At 49.2% G+C, this 18581-nt stretch overlaps 1 protein-coding gene across 1 annotated transcript; it reads left to right on the top strand.

Annotated features, from left to right (window-relative positions):
* The first annotated feature begins 7447 nt into the window (after positions 1 to 7447).
* On the top strand, positions 7448 to 11528 carry NEUROD1 (neuronal differentiation 1). Its single transcript, XM_064451747.1, has 2 exons — positions 7448 to 7764; positions 8933 to 11528. The coding sequence occupies exon 2, from the start codon at positions 8946 to 8948 to the stop codon at positions 10029 to 10031; it is 1086 nt and encodes a 361-aa protein (XP_064307817.1). The 5' UTR covers positions 7448 to 7764; positions 8933 to 8945; the 3' UTR covers positions 10032 to 11528.
* The last annotated feature ends 7053 nt before the right edge of the window (positions 11529 to 18581 follow it).

Genomic DNA, 18581 nt, shown 5'->3' with positions numbered 1-18581 from the left:
CTTCATCTTGTCAAACACAGCTCCACAAGCCACCTGAAGAGTGATCAGATTCTCCACTCCCGCCAGGATGGTAGGTTTAATGCCTACTTTCAACAGTGTCTGTGCTCTGCAAAACAGTGGAAAGGAGGGTTATTTGTGTGTTCTTGTACAAGTGAACATAAACAAGTGGATGCTCTAGCAAACTGACAATAGAATACTAACAAAGGGCCAGGTGCTCTTATCCTCTTACAAGGGTGAAGAGGGACAAAATTAGTAAATATTTATATTATCCTAGTGGCATGTAACTGGAGCTCAGTTGTGGAGGAAATAGCGATTTACCAGCATGTTCCCCCTCTCTTGGGAATCCACATAAACCAAGCAAAGGTTCAGCAGTGAGGAAAAAATCTAACAGAAGGACTAAGCCAGATAAGAGATCTACAGATTTTCAGGATGTGCTTTCCTCTGGGATCAGAAGATGACTAGCAAAGAGCAATGCTTTCCTGGGGAAGAGTCACCACAGATGAATAGGAAAGGTCTACCTGGGCACATGAGAGAAGTATATGTGCATCATGGAACATATGCTTCAGCCCCAGCACCTCAGAAATTATCTCTTCTAGAGCCTTGGGCTACAGGTCTGTGTTCAGGACCTCTCCCTGCAAGATGACTCCACTTAGAACATCCTTAGCTATTGTGTCACTGCTTGTGCCATAACTCCACTAAGGCCAGCCTTCCTCCAGAGGGTACCTGACAGGGTACAGCATGTAGATCATTCCTCCTCTACTGTTTTTTTTTTCCACTTGTCCATCCTCCTCCCACAGTTACTTAAAATCAGTGGCTGTCAGCTCTTCTACACTGAGCACCTGAACAGGGCTTGCAAGCCTCAGGTACTTGGACCCTTGCATCTTCCCTACTGAAAGAGTACAGAAAGTTAATTTTGCACAAGAACTTACAATGAAATATTTTGTATTTTGGTCATCATTTTTATCCTAATGAACACTTGCCTTTGAGAGTCCTTGGAATGTCATTACAGGCTATTTATTTCTATGTTGTGCTTGGTCTCAGTCCTAATATGTCCATAACTCATTTAAGTGAATGTTAAGATTGCCCCCAGCGAATGGAGGGCAACTGAACCATGCTCCCTGCAGCAACTGAGAGTGGAGCAAAAATGCTTCTTGGATAGTAAGATGGCACCTCTTCAGTGCATCTCTGGAGTAAAAGAAGGCAAACGAAGTGCGTTATCTTATGCTTTTCCTGTCTTTTGTGAATAATAGGTTGAGACCCCACCTTGAGACTCAGAGAAAGAGCACATCATGTGTCAGTGGAGTGTTTGGGAAAGCACACTCACAGCTGGGATGGTTAACATCCCAGGAGCATCTCTGAAAAGCAGTCACATGTGATGACACGCGCTCTTGGGCATTTCCTACCCTGTTGTGAAATACCAGTGGCAAACATGGGGGTAAACTGAGAATGATGACAGGAATGGCAGAGGAAGGCAACTACTTGAAATGTGGTGCTGTATAAAATGAAGAATGTCTCCATATACACTTGAAATGCTTAGCAAGAGTTTCAGTTGACTAGTTTTGTTCTACAGCTGTAGAGGTTACGCTGTACTGTGCTGGGAAAACGATTCTCCATCATGCTCAGCTCACTGTGGAGCACTTAAAGCACAGACCCAGGTGTGAACTCACCCTGAGAGGCAAAAATAAAGCTCCATTATGTAATAAGATTTAATGATTATTTGAATCTCTGTTTCCATCCCTGTGGATCATTGATTTAACCTTCCTTGTTTTGTTCTTGGGATATTGCTAAAACAAGTAACCATGTTCTGAAATTAATCAGGATCGGTTTTTGTATAAGCCTGTAAAAGTCTTTTGACTTTTGTTTTCTCTCTTCAAGAAAGGAACACTAACAGAACCAATATCTTTGCTAAGAACTGCAAAATGTTTCCAAAATGTTCAGCTCAGATGGCCACAGGGACAGAATGTGTAAGCTATTATGTGCGTAGCCTGGGGTTCAACTACTACTTTCTCTCAGAGGAAAACAAAAGCAGACCTTTTAAAGCCACCACTAAGGAGATTTCTATTTAGAGAATATGCAATAACTCATATTGAGACAAGATTTTAATCTCAGCAAAGCTTTGGATAATCTGCTGGCACCTGTATTTGCTGCTCTTCCACCCCATTGCACTGCTTAGACTGAGGGCCAAAGGCCAGATCCTGCGAGTTTGTTTGCCGCAGTGGTCCTGCTGACGTGAGTGAGAGTCTTGGCAGGAGTGAGACAAATGTTTTTCAGGATCTCTCCCTGAAAGTGTCACCTATGAGGAACTCACACCAGTGCCATCGTCTTTTATATTCCTTTGGAGCCTCTCATTCTTTTTTCCAAGTACTGCACTAGTAGACAGTATTTGTTATGGTAGATATTGTAACAATATAGTATGCTGAGTTGTTCAAGAAAAGGTGTGAAGTATAGAAACACTTTTTGAGGGAAACAGAAAGGTAGGTATTATCTGGGATGATTTTGAAAGAATTGGGAAAGGTTTTTCAGGTGTAGATCTAAGCTACTGGACACATCAGCCTGTGTGTGGTCTGGAGAGATTTTTATAGTGGTTTCATGGTACAAGGAAGCAGGGATGTTTTCAGCACTATATAGATACCATTATGGATACCATGGAGTCTTGTTGCTGCTAAGGCCTCTGTGTCTGACTAAGATATTGTTATGGTTTAACCCCAGCCGGCAACTAAGCACCACACAGCCGCTCACTCGCTCCCTCACAGTGGGATGGAGGAGAGAATCGGAAGGGTAAAAGTAAGAAAGCTTGTGCGTTGAGAAAAAGGCAGTTTAATAGGTAAAGCAAAAGCTGCACCCATAAGCAAAGCAAAACCAGGAATTCATTCACTCCTTCCCATCAGCAGGCAGGTGTTCAGCCGTCTCCAGGAAAGCAGGGCTCCATCACATGTAACGGTTACTTGGGAAGACAAATTACATCACTCCCAACATCCCTTCCTTCCTTCTTGTTCCCCCAGCTTTTTATTGCTGAGCATTACATCATATGGTGTGGAATATCCCTTGGGTCATTTGGGGTCAGCTGTCCCAGTTGTGCCCCCTCCCAACTCCTTGTGCACCCCCAGCCACTCACTGGTGGGGTGGGGTGAGAAGCAGAAAAGGCCTTGACTCTGTGTAAGCGCTGCTCAGCAGTGACTAAAACATCCCTGTGTTATCAGCACTGTTTTAGCACGAAGTTAACTCTATCCCAGCCAAAACCAGCACAGACAGGAACTCCAGTTAACAAGTGTCATGCTTTTAAGTGTTCAGTCTCTGCAGCTCAAAGAAGGAGAAAGAAACATAAAAAAAAAAAAAAGATGGTTTGATGCATGATAATTTGGGCATGCAGTGAATGGTTCTGTAAAAGGGGATCACCTGGCTGGGCATAGGAAAGAAAAGGAAAAAAAAAATCTACATCTGATGTATCTTACATAGGTTTCATCCCCTTAAAAATGAGCATTATTCATTTGAAGGGGTTAAAAATAATATCAGATTTCTCTCCTCCTTTGATTCTGTGATTCATGCTTCCCATTTTAAAGTCTACACACTGTGAAGAGGAGCACATTATCAAGGAAAGGAAAGAGGCTTGCCAGGGACAGAAGGTAATTTCCCGTAGCAGGTGTGTACAGCAGGTGGTACACAGTGTACCTGCAACGAAAAGGTAGATTTAGGCTAAGATTTTATTTAATATGGAAAACTTATTGCATCCTGAGCCACTACTGGGGACGTGCCAAAAATCGTGTCTGCAGCATGATTTATTACGTGAAAATACCACCGAACTAATCAGTGGAGTTACTAATTAATACAAATCTGCATTTTTGCATAAGCAATTAGTGCAAAGAGAGTGCAATGAAAGAGGAAGTTTGACTCATTTAATCTCGGTGTCTATTCAAGCGGAAAGACCCACTAGGGCAAGGCACTAGGATCTACATTTGGATTTTTTTTTTCCTTTTGGTTAGTTAAAGGAACTGAAAGGTCAAATTATCAATATTTAATTCAAATGGAAATGCATTTGTTCAAGAGGAAAGAAAACACTTTATTTAAACAAGGTGGGACTCTGGGGGTAGATGCCTGGATCAAAAATAATTAGATTTTGCAGTTATAACAGCATCTAAATCCTGTCTGATAAGAATCCTTTTTCCTAATAACAGAGGTTGTTTGACACCGATAGCAAAGACCGCTGATGTTATTTAAACTCCAGCTCCGGCGGTAACTGGCCCACCAATACAATTTAGACATTTGCTCTAACGGTACGTACTTCTCTGATTTGTTTTGGGTTTTTTTAATCCACTTGAATTATATTTTAAATCTATTGTGATTTCATAATTACGTGCACTTGACTAAAAGAGTCATTTAAAAAGGCTGATAATTAAACCTTGGTGGTGATGTATTTTCCATTAACTAAATAGAAGTCTACATTTATAGAATTAAAACAACAACAGCATTTATCTAACGGGGAGAGGCTCAATAAAATTAATACACTGAGTCTTAAGGGAAAAAAGAGCAGAAAAGGCACCTTAATCATTCGTACTAATTTCGAGCGCAGCTGTACATGTATCCTAGGGAGTAGCCTGCGCGGCACAGGCGCACCCCAGCACCAAACGGGAACCGGAGCGGTGTTTCAAAGCGTTGCTCTCCCGCGGCGATCTCCGAGCCAAGGCAGCCGGAGCGGCTGATCGCTGCCCGCCGTGCGCCGAGCGGCGTGCGGTGCGGCTGCCCTCTGCCCCCGGGGGAGCCCCGCGATGGGGCCGGGGGGGCGAACCCCGGTGGGTCCGGCCCCGGCCCCGCGCTGTGGTGCGGTGCGGTGGGACGGAGGGGTCGTGCTGAGCGGGGCCGGGGGGACAGGGGGAGCGGGTAGGGACACTTTTCTTTCTCTCTTTTTTTTTAATTTCGACTAACCCTCGGGCTTTGTGCGGGTGCCTCGCTGGAGAGGGAAGGAGCGGGAAACGCGGCAGCGAGAGGCGAGAGCCCGGGTGCCCAGGCAGTAAATCACTCGCTAAATTATGAGCGCGGCTGCCTCTCTTCAATAGCTTTAAGCTATTTGGGGAAGCATCCTTCTCCCGCACTCTCGCAGGTGCAATATGAATCAATTATCTTAATTAAGATAATGCCGCAAACCCAAGAGATTTCCTCCGGAGCGGATTTCGCGCTCCGGACAACTGTAAGGTGTTTCCACAGCGCTGCTCCCCCCGCGCCAAAACTTCCCCCCCCCCCCGCGCCGCCCAGGGCTCAGCCCCAACGGCGACCCGCGGAGGGGATGTGCTCCTCGCCGCCGCCCGCCCGCCGCACCGGGTCCCATCCGGCCCCATCGCGGCCCCCCCCCGCCAGGGCCGGGAGGCAGCAGATGAGGCGGGAACCGGCGGGGCGGGGGGCGGCCGGGCCCGGCCGGAGCTTTGTTGGGACGCGTGCGGTTCGCGTGCCGCGCCGCGGGTGGGGGGGGAGGGGAGGAGACGGGAGCGAGGCAGGGCGGGAGAGGCGAAAAAGAGAAAAGAGAAAGGGAAAGAAAAAGAGAAAGGGAAAGAAAAAGAGAAAGGAAAAGGAGAAGAGAAAGGAAAAGGAGAAGAGAAAGGAAAATGAAAAGAAAACGAAAAAGCAAAAGGAAAATAAAAAGAGAAAGGAAAATAAAAAGAGAAAGGAATAGAAAGAGAAAAAAGAAAAGAGAAAAGAAAAAGAAAAAAGAAAAGAAAAATTAAAAAGACAATAAAAAAGAAAAGAAAAATTAAAAAAATAAAAGGATTCGGGAGGAAAAATAAGCAGAAGCCGAATTAGAAGCCAGATGGAGAAGGAGGAGTCTGTAGGTCAGGGAGAAAAAAAAAAAAAAAGAGTCGCTTGGAGCGATCAAATCGCGGGGCTGGGGAAGAGGAGAGCAGGGAAGGTGGGAAACCGGAGCCGTGGAGGGAGGGGACGGCCCGGCCCGGCCCGGCCCAAGCGGGGAGGCAGGGCCGGCTGCCGGGGCGCTCCGGGAGGAGAAGGGGTGCCGGAGCAGCGAGCGGAGCGGGAAGGATGAAGCCGGCGCGGCAGAGCCTCGCTGCCCCCGGAGCGCCGCGCCCGTCCTCCGCCCCGACGGGCCGAGCCAAGAGGTGCCTCCTACCTGCCGGCACGCTTCCTCCACGGCCACGCGTGTCCCCTCGCCCAGCGCCGCCGGGCGGAACCAGCCCCCCACGCCCTGCTCGGCGGGCCTTAAGCCCCTCTGTCCGGCCGCCTGCCTCTCTGTTTGTCTACCTGACCCTCTGTCGACAGTGTGTTGACTTTGTTTTGTTCCCGGGGAAGCTGACCGTACGGACCCACTCGGGCACCCGAGCATCCCAAAGCTGTCACGGCTCCCCGGGATCCTGCCGGTGCCCTCCTCCCGGTGGTTTTGCCTGGTGCCCCCCGCCGCCCCCGCCGGCTCTGTTCCCAGTCAGCCCCATCCAAGGGCGGATGACCCTTTCCAGCAGCCCAGACGGGGCCGGTCCGGCACCTGCCCTCTCCCGCGCCCTCACAACCTGCTCAAACCCCGCCGCTTCCCAAACGCCCCGGGGTTAGCGGCGTCCCCCTCCCGAGGGGGCGGCCGGCCCGGCGGGAGGCCGCAAGGCCCTGTCCCCCGGGGCACGGGCATCCCCCCGGCCCCCGCTTCGGGGCACCCCTGCGGGCGGAGAGGGGCTGGCCACCCGCAGGCAGGGGCAGGCTCCGGCGCCCGGGGCGCCGGGGACAAGGGCCGCGCAGCCGCCCCTCGCTTCACGCGCGGAACCGGCCAGCTTGGAAATAACAAAACGCAGCCGGTTGTCCTTCGTATTTGATTACCGAGAAGGCGAACGGGCCTCCCCACGGCTTCTCCTCCCGCCGCCCCCGGGGCTATGTAGGTCACGAACGGGAGAGAAACACGTTTTTAAAATAACCCGACCTGGAAAAATATCTTTCGAATCCGCATTTCGCGTTTAAAGCCGCGTGAGGCGAAAATAAATTATTTTTCCCCTTTTTTTATTGATTAAACCTCCGGACAGCACCTGCCGGTAGCAAAGCCCCCCGTGCAACGGCGCGAGGGGGGGCAGCTCACTCGTTAAAGCGCACCGCTAAAATTCGGCGGTGTTTGCAAACTCCGCCGAGGCGTGTAAAGACTTTAAAGCCGCCGCTCAGCGCCCGTTAGGACCGGCGGAGGCCGCGCACCGGAACAATGGGAACAATGCGGGTCGGGGCAGGCGCCCCCCCCCCCCCCCGGCGGCGGCGGCGGCGGCGGCGGCGGGGCGGGCGCGGTGCAGAGCGGTGCCGCTCCGCACCGCACCGCGCCCGCCCCGCCGCCGCCCGGGGAGGGGGGGGCCGCGCGGTGACAGATGGCGGCGCCACCAAAGGGCGTGGCGGCTCAACGGGCGGGCGCGCGGCCGCATACAAATAAGGCGCGTGACGTGTGAGGGTAAGGGGGGGGGGGGGTGAGGGGGAAGGAGGCGGCATCGCCGCCGCCGCGCAGGACGTGGGCGGCCATATGGCGCGTGCCGCCGGTCGGGGGCGGGGCGCGGGGCGGGGCGCAGGCGCGTTGGGGCGGTGGCGATCGTCGCGGTACCCAGGTCCCGGTGCCGGCCCCCCGCCGCGCATCCTCGGTCCCGCTATATAACGGGGGAGCCCGGCGCTGCGCAACCTCGGGAAGAAAAAAAAAAAAAAAAAAAAGCCAAAAAACCCGCCCCAACCCACCCCACGCGGTGCCCTCGCGCGGAGAGCTGCGGCGGGGTTATGAGACCGTCACCGCGCAGGAGAGGCTGAGCAACGGAGGTAACGGGAACCCCGGGCCCCCCAACCCCGCGGGAAGGGGGCTGCTGGCGGCGGGTACCGGCGTGGGAGAGGAGCCTGCGGGGTCGGGGCGGGAGGGACCTGCCTCCGCCGGAGCAGCTTCGGTTCGTGCTGTCGGTTGCCGTCGCGGGAACCGGCGGTCGCTCCTGCTGGTGCGTGCAGGCAGCTGTGTGCGCGCGCCCACCTGTATCCATCCATCCATACACACACGCGCATCCATGTGTGCACACATGTATGTGTAAATGTGTATGTGCGTCCACCTATACACGCACACATATTACATATCCATATGTGCTTCCACCCACGCACCTCCGAACAACCGGCTCCGCGGCTGCACCGCAGGCTGCCCGCTGCGCTCCTGCGGGGGGGGCGGCTTTGTTCCTCCCCGGTGTGCCCGGTGCGACCGGCGGACGGTCGTAGCCCCCGCGGGGAGCGGGGAGACGATGCCCGTCTGCGCCGGAGGGGATGAAGCAGACGGAAAGCTGGGGCCGGTCCCGCACCTGTTACCGCGGACCGGGGCCGCGCAGCCCCGCCGCTCGCCTCCCCGCCGCGGGCACCCAGCGGCCGTGCCGGGGGGCGGAGGCGGGACCGGGGGAGCCTCGCCGGGAGAGGCTGAGCGGCGCCGGCCCGGGGGAGCAGGTGCCCGGCGCCCGTCGGGACGGTGCGGGAGCCCCGCGCAAGGCGTCGGCGAGGGGGAGCCGCGGAGAGCGGCGGGGACAGGCGTCATGGGCGGCCAACCGCCCCTGTGGGTGTCCTCTGTGTGTGTGTCCCGCCTTTCCCCCTCCCCGATTCGGCAAATGTGGTGGGTTTGGGGCTTTTTTTTTGCGTGGTTTTTTTTTTTTTTAATTTTATTTTTTTTCTTAAAACCGCTTGGTCTGCCCGCGTCGTGCCGCCCCGGCCGCCTCCCGCACACATAATCTGCTTATATTCCCCGCTAATATCAGCGAGTTGCATAATGGCATTTGAACATATGTCAACTTAATTATAAGGCAGGACCGCGGAGGCCGTTAAAAGTTTGCGCTGGCGCCGTGGGGAAGCCGGAGCTTCCCGGGGGAGGGGACGGGGGCACCGTGGGGACGGGTTGCGGGCGGCTTCTGCGCGCGGGGCCGGTGCGGGTGCTGACGGGGCTCTCTTCCGTCTCCTCCGCCAGGCAGAGGCTCATCATGACCAAGTCGTACAGCGAGAGCGGGCTGATGGGCGAGCCCCAGCCCCAGGGCCCCCCCAGCTGGACGGACGAGTGCCTCAGCTCCCAGGACGAGGAACACGAGGTGGACAAGAAGGAGGAGGACCTGGAGGGTCTGCACGCCGAGGCCGAGGAGGAGTCGCTGCGGAACGGCGAGGAGGAGGACGAGGAGGACGACTTGGACGAGGAGGAGGAAGAAGAGGAGGAGGAGGAGGACGACGACCAGAAGCCCAAGAGGCGGGGCCCCAAGAAGAAGAAGATGACCAAGGCGCGCATGGAGCGGTTCAAGCTGCGGCGCATGAAGGCCAACGCCCGGGAGCGCAACCGCATGCACGGCCTGAACGCGGCCCTGGACAACCTGCGGAAGGTGGTGCCCTGCTACTCCAAGACGCAGAAGCTCTCCAAGATCGAGACCCTGCGCCTGGCCAAGAACTACATCTGGGCGCTCTCCGAGATCCTGCGCTCGGGCAAGAGCCCCGACCTGGTCTCCTTCGTGCAGACCCTCTGCAAGGGCCTGTCGCAGCCCACCACCAACCTGGTGGCCGGCTGCCTGCAGCTCAACCCGCGGACTTTCCTCCCGGAGCAGAGCCAGGAGGTGCCGCCCCACGTGGCGGCGGCGGCGGGCGCCGCGTTCCCGCCCCACCCGTACCCCTACCAGTCGCCCGGCCTCCCCAGCCCGCCCTACGGCACCATGGACAGCTCCCACCTCTTCCACCTCAAGCCGCCGCACGCGTACGGCGCCGCGCTGGAGCCCTTCTTCGACAGCGGCCTGGCGGAGGGCGCCAGCCCCGCCTTCGACGGCCCGCTCAGCCCGCCCCTCAGCGTCAACGGCAACTTCTCCTTCAAGCACGAGCCGGCCGCCGACTTCGACAAGAGCTACGCCTTCACCATGCACTACCCGGCCGCCGCCGCCGCCGCGCTGGCCGCCGCGCCCGCCCACGCCGCCATCTTCCCGGCCGCCGCCTCCCGCTGCGACATCCCGGTCGACGGCCTGGCGCCCTACGAGGGCCACCCCCACCACGAGCGGGTGCTCAGCGCCCAGCTCAACGCCATCTTCCACGACTGAGCCTCCGCCCCGCCCCGCCCCGCCCCGGCCCGGGGGAGAGCCGAGCCGAGCCCAGCCGAGCCGAGCCCAGCCGCCCGCCGGCGGCCACCGCCTTGTTTACAGGGGGCAGCCCGGCGGGTGCCGCCGCCGCCGCCCCGGGGCCCCCCCGCCGCCGGCCCCCCGCTCACCCGCCGTCTTGCTTCCGCTCCTCGGAGCGACGCTGTAAAATTTGGGGTAGGGGCTCTGGGATCGCGTCAATTTACCTGATCGGGATAACAAAATCACAAGCAATAATTAGGATCTATGCAATTTTTAAACTAGCAATGGGCCAATTACAAAATATATATGAAATCTCTATTTTTCAACCAACGTTTTACTACTTGTTACCTTTCCCATGCTGAATTATTTTGTTGTGATTTTGTACAGAATTTTTAATGACTTTTTATAACGTGAATTTCCTATTTTAAACCATGCAGCTTCATCAATTTTTATACATATTGGAAAGGTAGAATTATATCTAATTTATACAAAATAATTTAACTAATTTAAACCAGCAGAAAAGTGCTTAGAGAAGTTATGTTGCCTTAGCACTTCTTTCCTTTCAAATAGTTGAAGAAAAAAAAAATGCACAATCCGGGCAATTTCTTTCCCATGAAAGTCTCTTCTTTTTTTTTTCTTTTTTTTTTCTTCCCCCCCCCTTTTGTTTTTTCTTTTTCCTTTCCCCCCCTTCAAAAAGAACCAGATCCCCTAGGTCTTGAGAAGATATAAGAACGAGAGACTTATTTTCTATTAAAACATATCAATTCAACACATTACTTGCACAAACTTGTATATAAAGATTATAAGCAAATGCCAACACCCTTTTTAAATCGAAAGCTGCTTGACTATCACATACAATTTGCACTGTTTCTTTTTAGTCTTTGAACCCCTTGGCATTCCGTGGTTTTGGGTTTGGTTTTTTGGGTTTTTTTGGTTTGTTTTTTTTTTTTTTTGAAGAGAACTTAAAGATGTTAATGTTTCCAGGCGATATAAATGCATGATTTTATACATGTTCACACTAATCCGTGGTTGTCATACGCTCGTCTTATAAATCGGAACCTAAAACTAATCAGGTTGTTAAAGTCGGGCTATATACCTATTGTAGTCGATTAGTACGGTAGCTTGAAACAAATTCAAACCATTTAATCCGTAATTAGAACAATAGCTATTGCATGTACAATGCAGTCCAGAATAAGTGCTGTTTGAAATGTAACGCTGGTTCAACTGGAATCAATCTGTACTGTAATTTTGTTTGTAATCCTGTATATTATGGTGTAATGCACACTGGGATTTTAGAAAAACATCCATCCTTTGGCAACGACATAGTATTGAACATTTGGTCGAATGTTGCATTTCTCCTTAAATGTGATTATTATTTTTCTTTTTCTTAGTGTAAGTAATTCCTATGGGATTATTGGTTTATTCGGATAGCTCATGACAGGTGCGACACTTATTATTTGTAGAATAAAATTGGACTAAGAAAAGGACACAGATTCTTTGCTTACCTCGAGGGGTTCCGGGGATTTTGTTCGTTTATTTACAGCGAAACCGGCCCTTTGCAACGCGGATTTGTTGAATTCGGGAAGGGAGGGGGGAGCACAACCGCGCTCCGCCGGGGACCTGCGCCCGCCACCCCCCGCCCCGGCGGCCCACGCGTGGGAGGCTCGGCCCGGCCCGGCGGCTGCCGCCCACCCGCGGGTCGCCCTGCTCAGGCCACGGAAGGAGCGCCGGGGGCATTCCCCCGCCCGCCGGCGGCACCGGCTGGGCTCCGGTACCCCGGGGAAACGCTGCGCCGTCCCCCCGCACGGCAGCCTTGCCGCTGCCCCGGCTCCCCCTCGTCCCAGACGCGAAACGTGTTCCTCTAATCTTCACTGATTATTCTGGGGCTTAAGAAACCCGGAGCCGCAACCTGCGGGAGAGCGATTCCCCTAATGACCAGGAACAATTATCAACAGGTCTTTGCCTCCGACCCTCTCAAACAGATTTAAGACGTTCCCTGAAATACCTTCCTTGGCGCCTGCCGCAAGGCACAGGTATTTCCTGAGTATTTCACTGAAGTCCAGCAGAAAGCGAACAGGCTCTCCTCTGGATGAGGGCGTTTTTTTCACGAGAAATCAAGCTACCGACGTCTGTTTTAAAAGGCGTTTCTTGCTACAGAAACCCAGCGCGTAAGGGTTGCAAGCCTGTACCGGTACTGCAGCACCCTTACGGCCAGTCTTTCGTGCTAAAAACACGCTGAAAATTAATAGCGACGCCGTCTGATGCATTTCGGAGCATCTCCCTGCGTTTTGCCCGAGCCCACAGCTCGGCGCTCCAAAAATGTTGCTGAATCTGGAAAGGAATAAAGCAAAAGGCAACTTCTCAAGCACCCGATTAACCTTTCCCAGTCCGTGGCAACACAGCTAAACACACCCCAGGTAACCCAGGGGGTGGGGGAAATGAATGACAATTTTTCAGATAAAATTTAAAAAGCTGACGCAGCTTGCTGGCCTTTTGGTTGCGCACCTTCTTCTTAAACGTAAGGATTCTTCTAGTCAGTCAAGGGGCAACTCGCATGCCACCATCTTTTATTCAAAGGCAGGCACAGATGTTCCTTCTGCAGGGGAGGTTTTAATTTATGAAAATTATATTGTTTATGCATGAATGCACTCTGCATAACACACAGTACTTCCATCTGATGAGAGAAATACCACAGAACCAGTGCCAATGTCAGGAACATATTCTGCAAATTTAGTCGCTTAAATGTTTAATGAATATTTGGAAGGCATTTCCAAACCACAAGAAACCTTTTCAATTACCTTTTCTTTTCCATGGTTAATAACAAAATTCAACTCCTCTAGCCAATGCAATTTACTTAAAAGATCTACCTAGGCTATCTGAATGTTTGCTACTGCAATACTTCAGAGAAAAATAATATTTTAATGTTATGAGCAATCTAATCAGGAAAATTAATTAGGCATTTTGGTAACACGAGGCTCCATTTTAAAAATCACTGGTGAGTTTAAGGTCCCATCCCCCCCTTTACAAAGTATAGGACATCCTTCCCCACCCCTTTGCTGCTGCTTCTGATGCCTCCATGACTTTTTCTTTTTTTCTTACTGTTAATATCAAGCCAAAACTTGAAATCTCTGCTGATGACTCTCACAGGAAGGTCTATCAAGGTCTCTTTCAAAGGAAAGAATTACTCACACTGTTCCTCTCCTATGAACATATCACTAATTAACTAAGGCTATAGTGGGATTATCTAACTTCCACACGTGGAGGAAACTCCGGGATTGAGTCACACCCACGCACATCCTGGGTCATCCAGCAGAGGCCTAGGACTCTTTTGATGGCTTGTTGGGACCAGCAGCCTTTCCCTTCTTCTTTACGCCATACTTCTGACAGCAGAAATTGTCCTGCCACCAGTGCATGCTGGCAGAGACCCGGATGAAACCTGTTCAGGAACAGTGCAGGAGTAACAGTCATGACTTGCAGCTTTTCCCTTCTTGTTTTCTGAAGCAACCAAAGAGGGTCCAGAGACCATGGACTCATCATTTCTTGTGATACAGCTGAGGCTCCAGCTATGACAGAGGGGTCTGAAATGGTGGAATTCCAGGTCACATCCACAAGAGAGGCTGAAAACCCAGGTTTTGCCTAGCCTGAAAAAAAAAAAAAAAAAAAAAAGCCTGAACATCATCAGACTTTGGCCCACTGCCTTCAGGAGGACTCCCCAAGTGAAGGGAATTAGATTCAAGGAGAACCAAGATTCCCAGATTCAACAGAAGACAACAGAGCATCACTTTTCTAGAGAAGATACTGTTCCAGAATTTTACTAAACTCATATTAAAAGCAACTTACAATTCCAGAGCTGACAGCAATCATTCTAGACTAAGTCTTGAGTGCAAGTAAAACAAGCCTTTTCTTCCATCTGTAATGGTAAAAATTCTTGCAATTATTTCAGTATTGTAACTGATCAAAACTGGATGCACCATGATGTTAACAATTGCTTTTGACATATTAAAAAGAAGTGTCCGCCCCCTTTTTTTAAACAATGCAGTACCCCTGTACAAAGAAGCATTTTGTTAAATACTTTTAGAAATTACCGTTTAATTCTGTTGCTTTTATGTACAGTATCCAAAGATAAAAAACAAAGAAAACCCACTCAGTTCTCACTCATCCCTTTTGAAGAACTCACCGAAATGAAAACTTAGAGTCCTGCCTGGTGCTGTATCAGGGAAAATATGCAGAAATTGGTCTTTGTTTTTAATGACCAAGATGGGTGGTATGGTAATTATTTCAGAAATTATAAGTGGTCTGCACTCTTTCCTTAGCTGAAAATCCCATATTACAAAAAGCCTTGAAAAAACCTAGTACATGAATAAGTGTTGAAACAGTAAGCTGAAGATCTACAAATAGACTGTTCTTTAAATATGTACATAAGTGTTTTTTTAAATAATTCATACATGTATTTAACAAACTGTCAGAAGCTATGCGATACAAAATTAGAACTGACAGTGCTTTCAAAGCTTTGGTTGCCTACAGGGTATGTAAAACATAGAATATCAGCCCTGGCTTTCAGTTTCCTAGCTTGCAGTATTTTACAGCATAGAGTTAACCACATTTTGTATGAAATAAAAGAGAAGCAACTAAGATTTACACTATTTGCCAACAATTCGGTGAAACAGCAATAGAAAACAAGATTCAGAGTAAAACTTTTTAAGGTAATAAAGATAGCATATCAACCTTAATGTAAAGAAAAAAAAAATATCTTCTGGTCAATGCATCTCATTTTATATTCCTTCCCATTATCATATTTTCCTCTATATTGAATAAGAACAGTTTCAGCTCCTGGTGCTCATAGGAATGGCTTAAACTTCAGACTCCATTCTTGCTGCTTGTTATTCCTGCATAGTCATTTCACTCATTCTTGTTCTCCTCTTTACAGAGATTTGTCCATCTCCACAACTTCAGACTTTCTTTTCCTTAACCGCTCTTCTTTCTCCCTCCTTATTTTTTTTTAAATGTTTTCATTCTCTTCGCACATATGGAAAGAAGTAATGATCACTTCTATAGACTATTGGTGCCATTTTTCTTCAGACTAATTTATGACTTGACTTATTGTGTAAAAAGTTTGGTGTTCTGCTTAACACCTCTTCTTCGAATTCAAGGAAAAACAACACAACAGAGCTGAATTAATATTGAGAGCTATAAAGATGCTTTTCTAGAGTAGCAATGAAAGAAGGGAACATTCTTAGGAGAGCTAATATTTGGGAATGAACAGCTGAAGAATAACTGACTACACTCTAAACCTTCATTGTATAAACAGACGTTGTAGCCAGAAAAATAGACAAGCCAAGGGTATGTTGCCAATTTCAAAATTCAGTTTTCTCCAGAAGAAAATCTCTATTAGCCACTAAAACAAGTCAGCTACCAGAAGTGTCCAGCTGAATCCTCCAGACTGGACATAAGGTATTTTCCCCACAGCATCCCTTCATCTCTTCTTGTCTTAACTCCTGTTCCTTAACTTCAGCATCACATTATCCATGAATCAAAACCTGTCCCTCCCGTTTCTTGCCCGTTCACCCCATTGTATTTTTATACCCATTTTTCTTGAGGGGAGAGGATTTATTTTCCAGTAGTGTGCTTTACCTGCTTGCTTTCCTTCAGTAAACATTAGCTGTACTTCCCTCACTTGCTACTTCTGCCTGAGGATGTCATGCTTCTTCTCTTTCTTTACTGCACAGGGTTCTTCTGGAAAAGACTTCTGAGACTCCCACTACTTCTTAGCATCTAGACAGCAAGAGGTGATTTCATTCATCCAGAAAGAAACACTGTTAGTTAAGGAGAGGTTAGTTGATCTCCTCATTTTCTACTACCTCTTGTCTGGGCCCAGAGGATGTTTCCCTCTCCTAATTCAGCTGCATGTGCTCAAGGCCAGCACCGTGGCATGGTATGACATCTCTCCCAGGTCCAGACTCCTGAGAACAAGCTCTAAGAAACCACAAGGGGGATGCCTCCCCTCTCACTCAAGAGCTGTGTTTAAGAGGCTCTCACCCCTAGTGTCTGCCTTCATGACATTGCAGCCATGCCTGTGTCTGGCCAAATCCAGACCCTGACCCACAGGCTTAACATCCTTGACTGACCTTGGATGTGCCTTGACAGTATAGACTTCCCTGGTGGCTGCTGGGCTAGCACTGACACTGGTTACAGTCACTGTCTGCCTGGACTCTTGGCTGAACTTAGCTACACATGTCACTGCTTACCTTGGCCAGACATGCAAGGCCCTACCTAACCTGTGGTCACTCTCAGCTCCACTCCCCTTATAAAACATCGTATCACCACTGCTCCTTAACACTCCTCTTGTTCTTGTGGCTGCTAGGGCCCTGAGGGGACTACTGAGCCTTAAAAACCCTGACCAGCCCCACCTGCAACCCTCCGCTCCCCAACCCCACCCCCTGGGCCCCAACCTTCCCCCCCAAGGGTCTGGAGTTCTGTTAAAGGTCAACCTGGGACTATCGGTTTTCCCTTTAGAGGTGCTGTGGGATGCTGGTTTCCAGTTCAGTCACAGCTCTGATCTATGAGCCCTGCTGATCCAGATCTGCAAACTTATGTCCTGTCCTGGTCTCAGCCCTGCCTCCTTACTGTGAACTTGCCTTGGATTCTTGGGGGATCCTGGCACCCTTTCTTGGGCTTCCTTGCTCAGGTACCACCAGGTAGGTTCTAGCCAGAAAGGCCCCCTCTCTTGTTAGCCCTGGGGTCCCCTTCTTGGCGCCCTGGCCCTTAGGGAGCAGCTGGCCCTTGCTGTTCCATGACAATGGCTTTGCTTCCCTTCCTGGTGTGTCCCCCTTCTCCTTTTTTGCCCCTTCTAATTTACTTGAGTTATTTGTTTAAAAATAATCAAACAAAAATGTTAAGACAATTTCTAAGGCAGCTCCACTGGCTCTCTAAGTAAGTAAAATGGAGTAACAGAGCAACCTGTGATTCAGACTATAAAACACAGCACAAAACTGTTCTTTGGACTCGGTTCTAGGAATTTTTTTTTTGTTCCTGGTATGCTCTAAGAATGCATACTTTCCATACTTATCACTAGAAAAGAGAATAACTATGTCTTGTAGAGAACTGCTGATGAACTAGATGTCTTCACGCACTGCATATTTAGTCACTCTTAAACTGAAAGAAGTACATTAAATTCAAAGACAATGAGTTACTTCATGCATGGAGGCCATAAAACATTTATAAATATTCAAATAATACTTTGGGAGTCTATCTAAAGATCTGCAAAATGTAATTTTAAGGATTTTTATTAAAAATGTCCTTCAACTTACCTCTTATTAAGAGGTGAATAGAGCTTCTTTATGTTCATGTATCATCATTGAGTCAAAATGCATATGAGACAACAGGAAAATAAAAGACATATTAGCTGCTTTGGGTGACTTGCAATGCCTTCTACATCATCCCTATTCCTTGTGCAGAATACTGTATTTCCAGATGTCCCTTGATCATTCTGCCATCACAAGTGCCCATATGCTCCACTTCCAAGTTCTGGCCATGATCAAAGATGTAGAAGAAATCAAGGCCATAACATGAAGGGTCAGTGCTCTATGCTGTTTGGCTGCCTACTATACAATTCCCAATATGGGAACTTTACACAGGGTACTACATGGGATTATCAGTATGCACAACCCTCCTTACAAGAAAAGGCAAGGAAGTTCTACGTGTGAGAGTTCCAGACGCATTCTGGACAATGGATAATTATATTGCTGGACTACTTTATGTTTTTCCAAATTCAATGTGCAAATCTGAAAGCTGTGATATTTATAAAAAATTCTGTTACATTAGGCTTGCTTAGAATATTCCCCCCCTCCAGGAAAAATGTGTGCCTCAGTCTTATAGGATTGTGAGCAGTAGCAAACCAAGAGTGAACAGCCTTGCATGTTCATCCTGTGGTTTTTGTTACTATATACAGTTCTTTTACTATTTTCTGTTTTTATCTACTACATTTTAGTGTCTTAACAGTTACTGATTTAATACAGCTTTAAAGTAACGTCAATAGAAGGGTGTTAGAAGTTTTAATGACATCAGTTGAAGGGTATTACAAGTCTCTTAGGAACTGTAATAGTCTTCAACTGATGTACTGAAAATAGTATTAGTTTATGGTTCTAAGACAGTTATCAGCTTATCCTTTACTGCACCTTATGAGAAATTATCTGGTGACTATATAATATACATGGATGGGATAGGCTAATAAATGGTTCCAGAAAAAAATACAAATGACTGCAGAGGATTATAAAGGGCATACAGCCTCAAAATTGATTCAGCTATATCCAGTTTCATGTTGTGCTTTATCTTCTAGTTAATGATTTAGCTCTCCTTTTGAATGACATCAATGCAGACACATTAAAGATCACCAGTGCTTAATAACAGACACAAGTTTAATTGGTTCATTTACTGTTGTACCTGAATGATAAATTGGTAAGACAAGCTTGTTTGTTCGGCTTGCTGTTTTTCCTGCCTTGACACTCAGTTATCTTTAGGCAAAAAAAAAAAAAA

Source organism: Phalacrocorax carbo, chromosome 5 (genome assembly GCF_963921805.1).
Source record: "Phalacrocorax carbo chromosome 5, bPhaCar2.1, whole genome shotgun sequence".
In the NCBI taxonomy this organism is placed as follows: Eukaryota; Metazoa; Chordata; class Aves; order Suliformes; family Phalacrocoracidae; genus Phalacrocorax; species Phalacrocorax carbo.
The sequence above is the reverse complement of the archived record's forward strand: the minus strand, read 5'-3'. Positions and strand labels throughout refer to the sequence as shown.

Excerpts from the sequence above, each read along its gene's own strand:
- NEUROD1 (XM_064451747.1), top strand. The coding sequence starts at position 8,946 with ATGACCAAGTCGTACAGCGAGAGCGGGCTGATGGGCGAGCCCCAGCCC.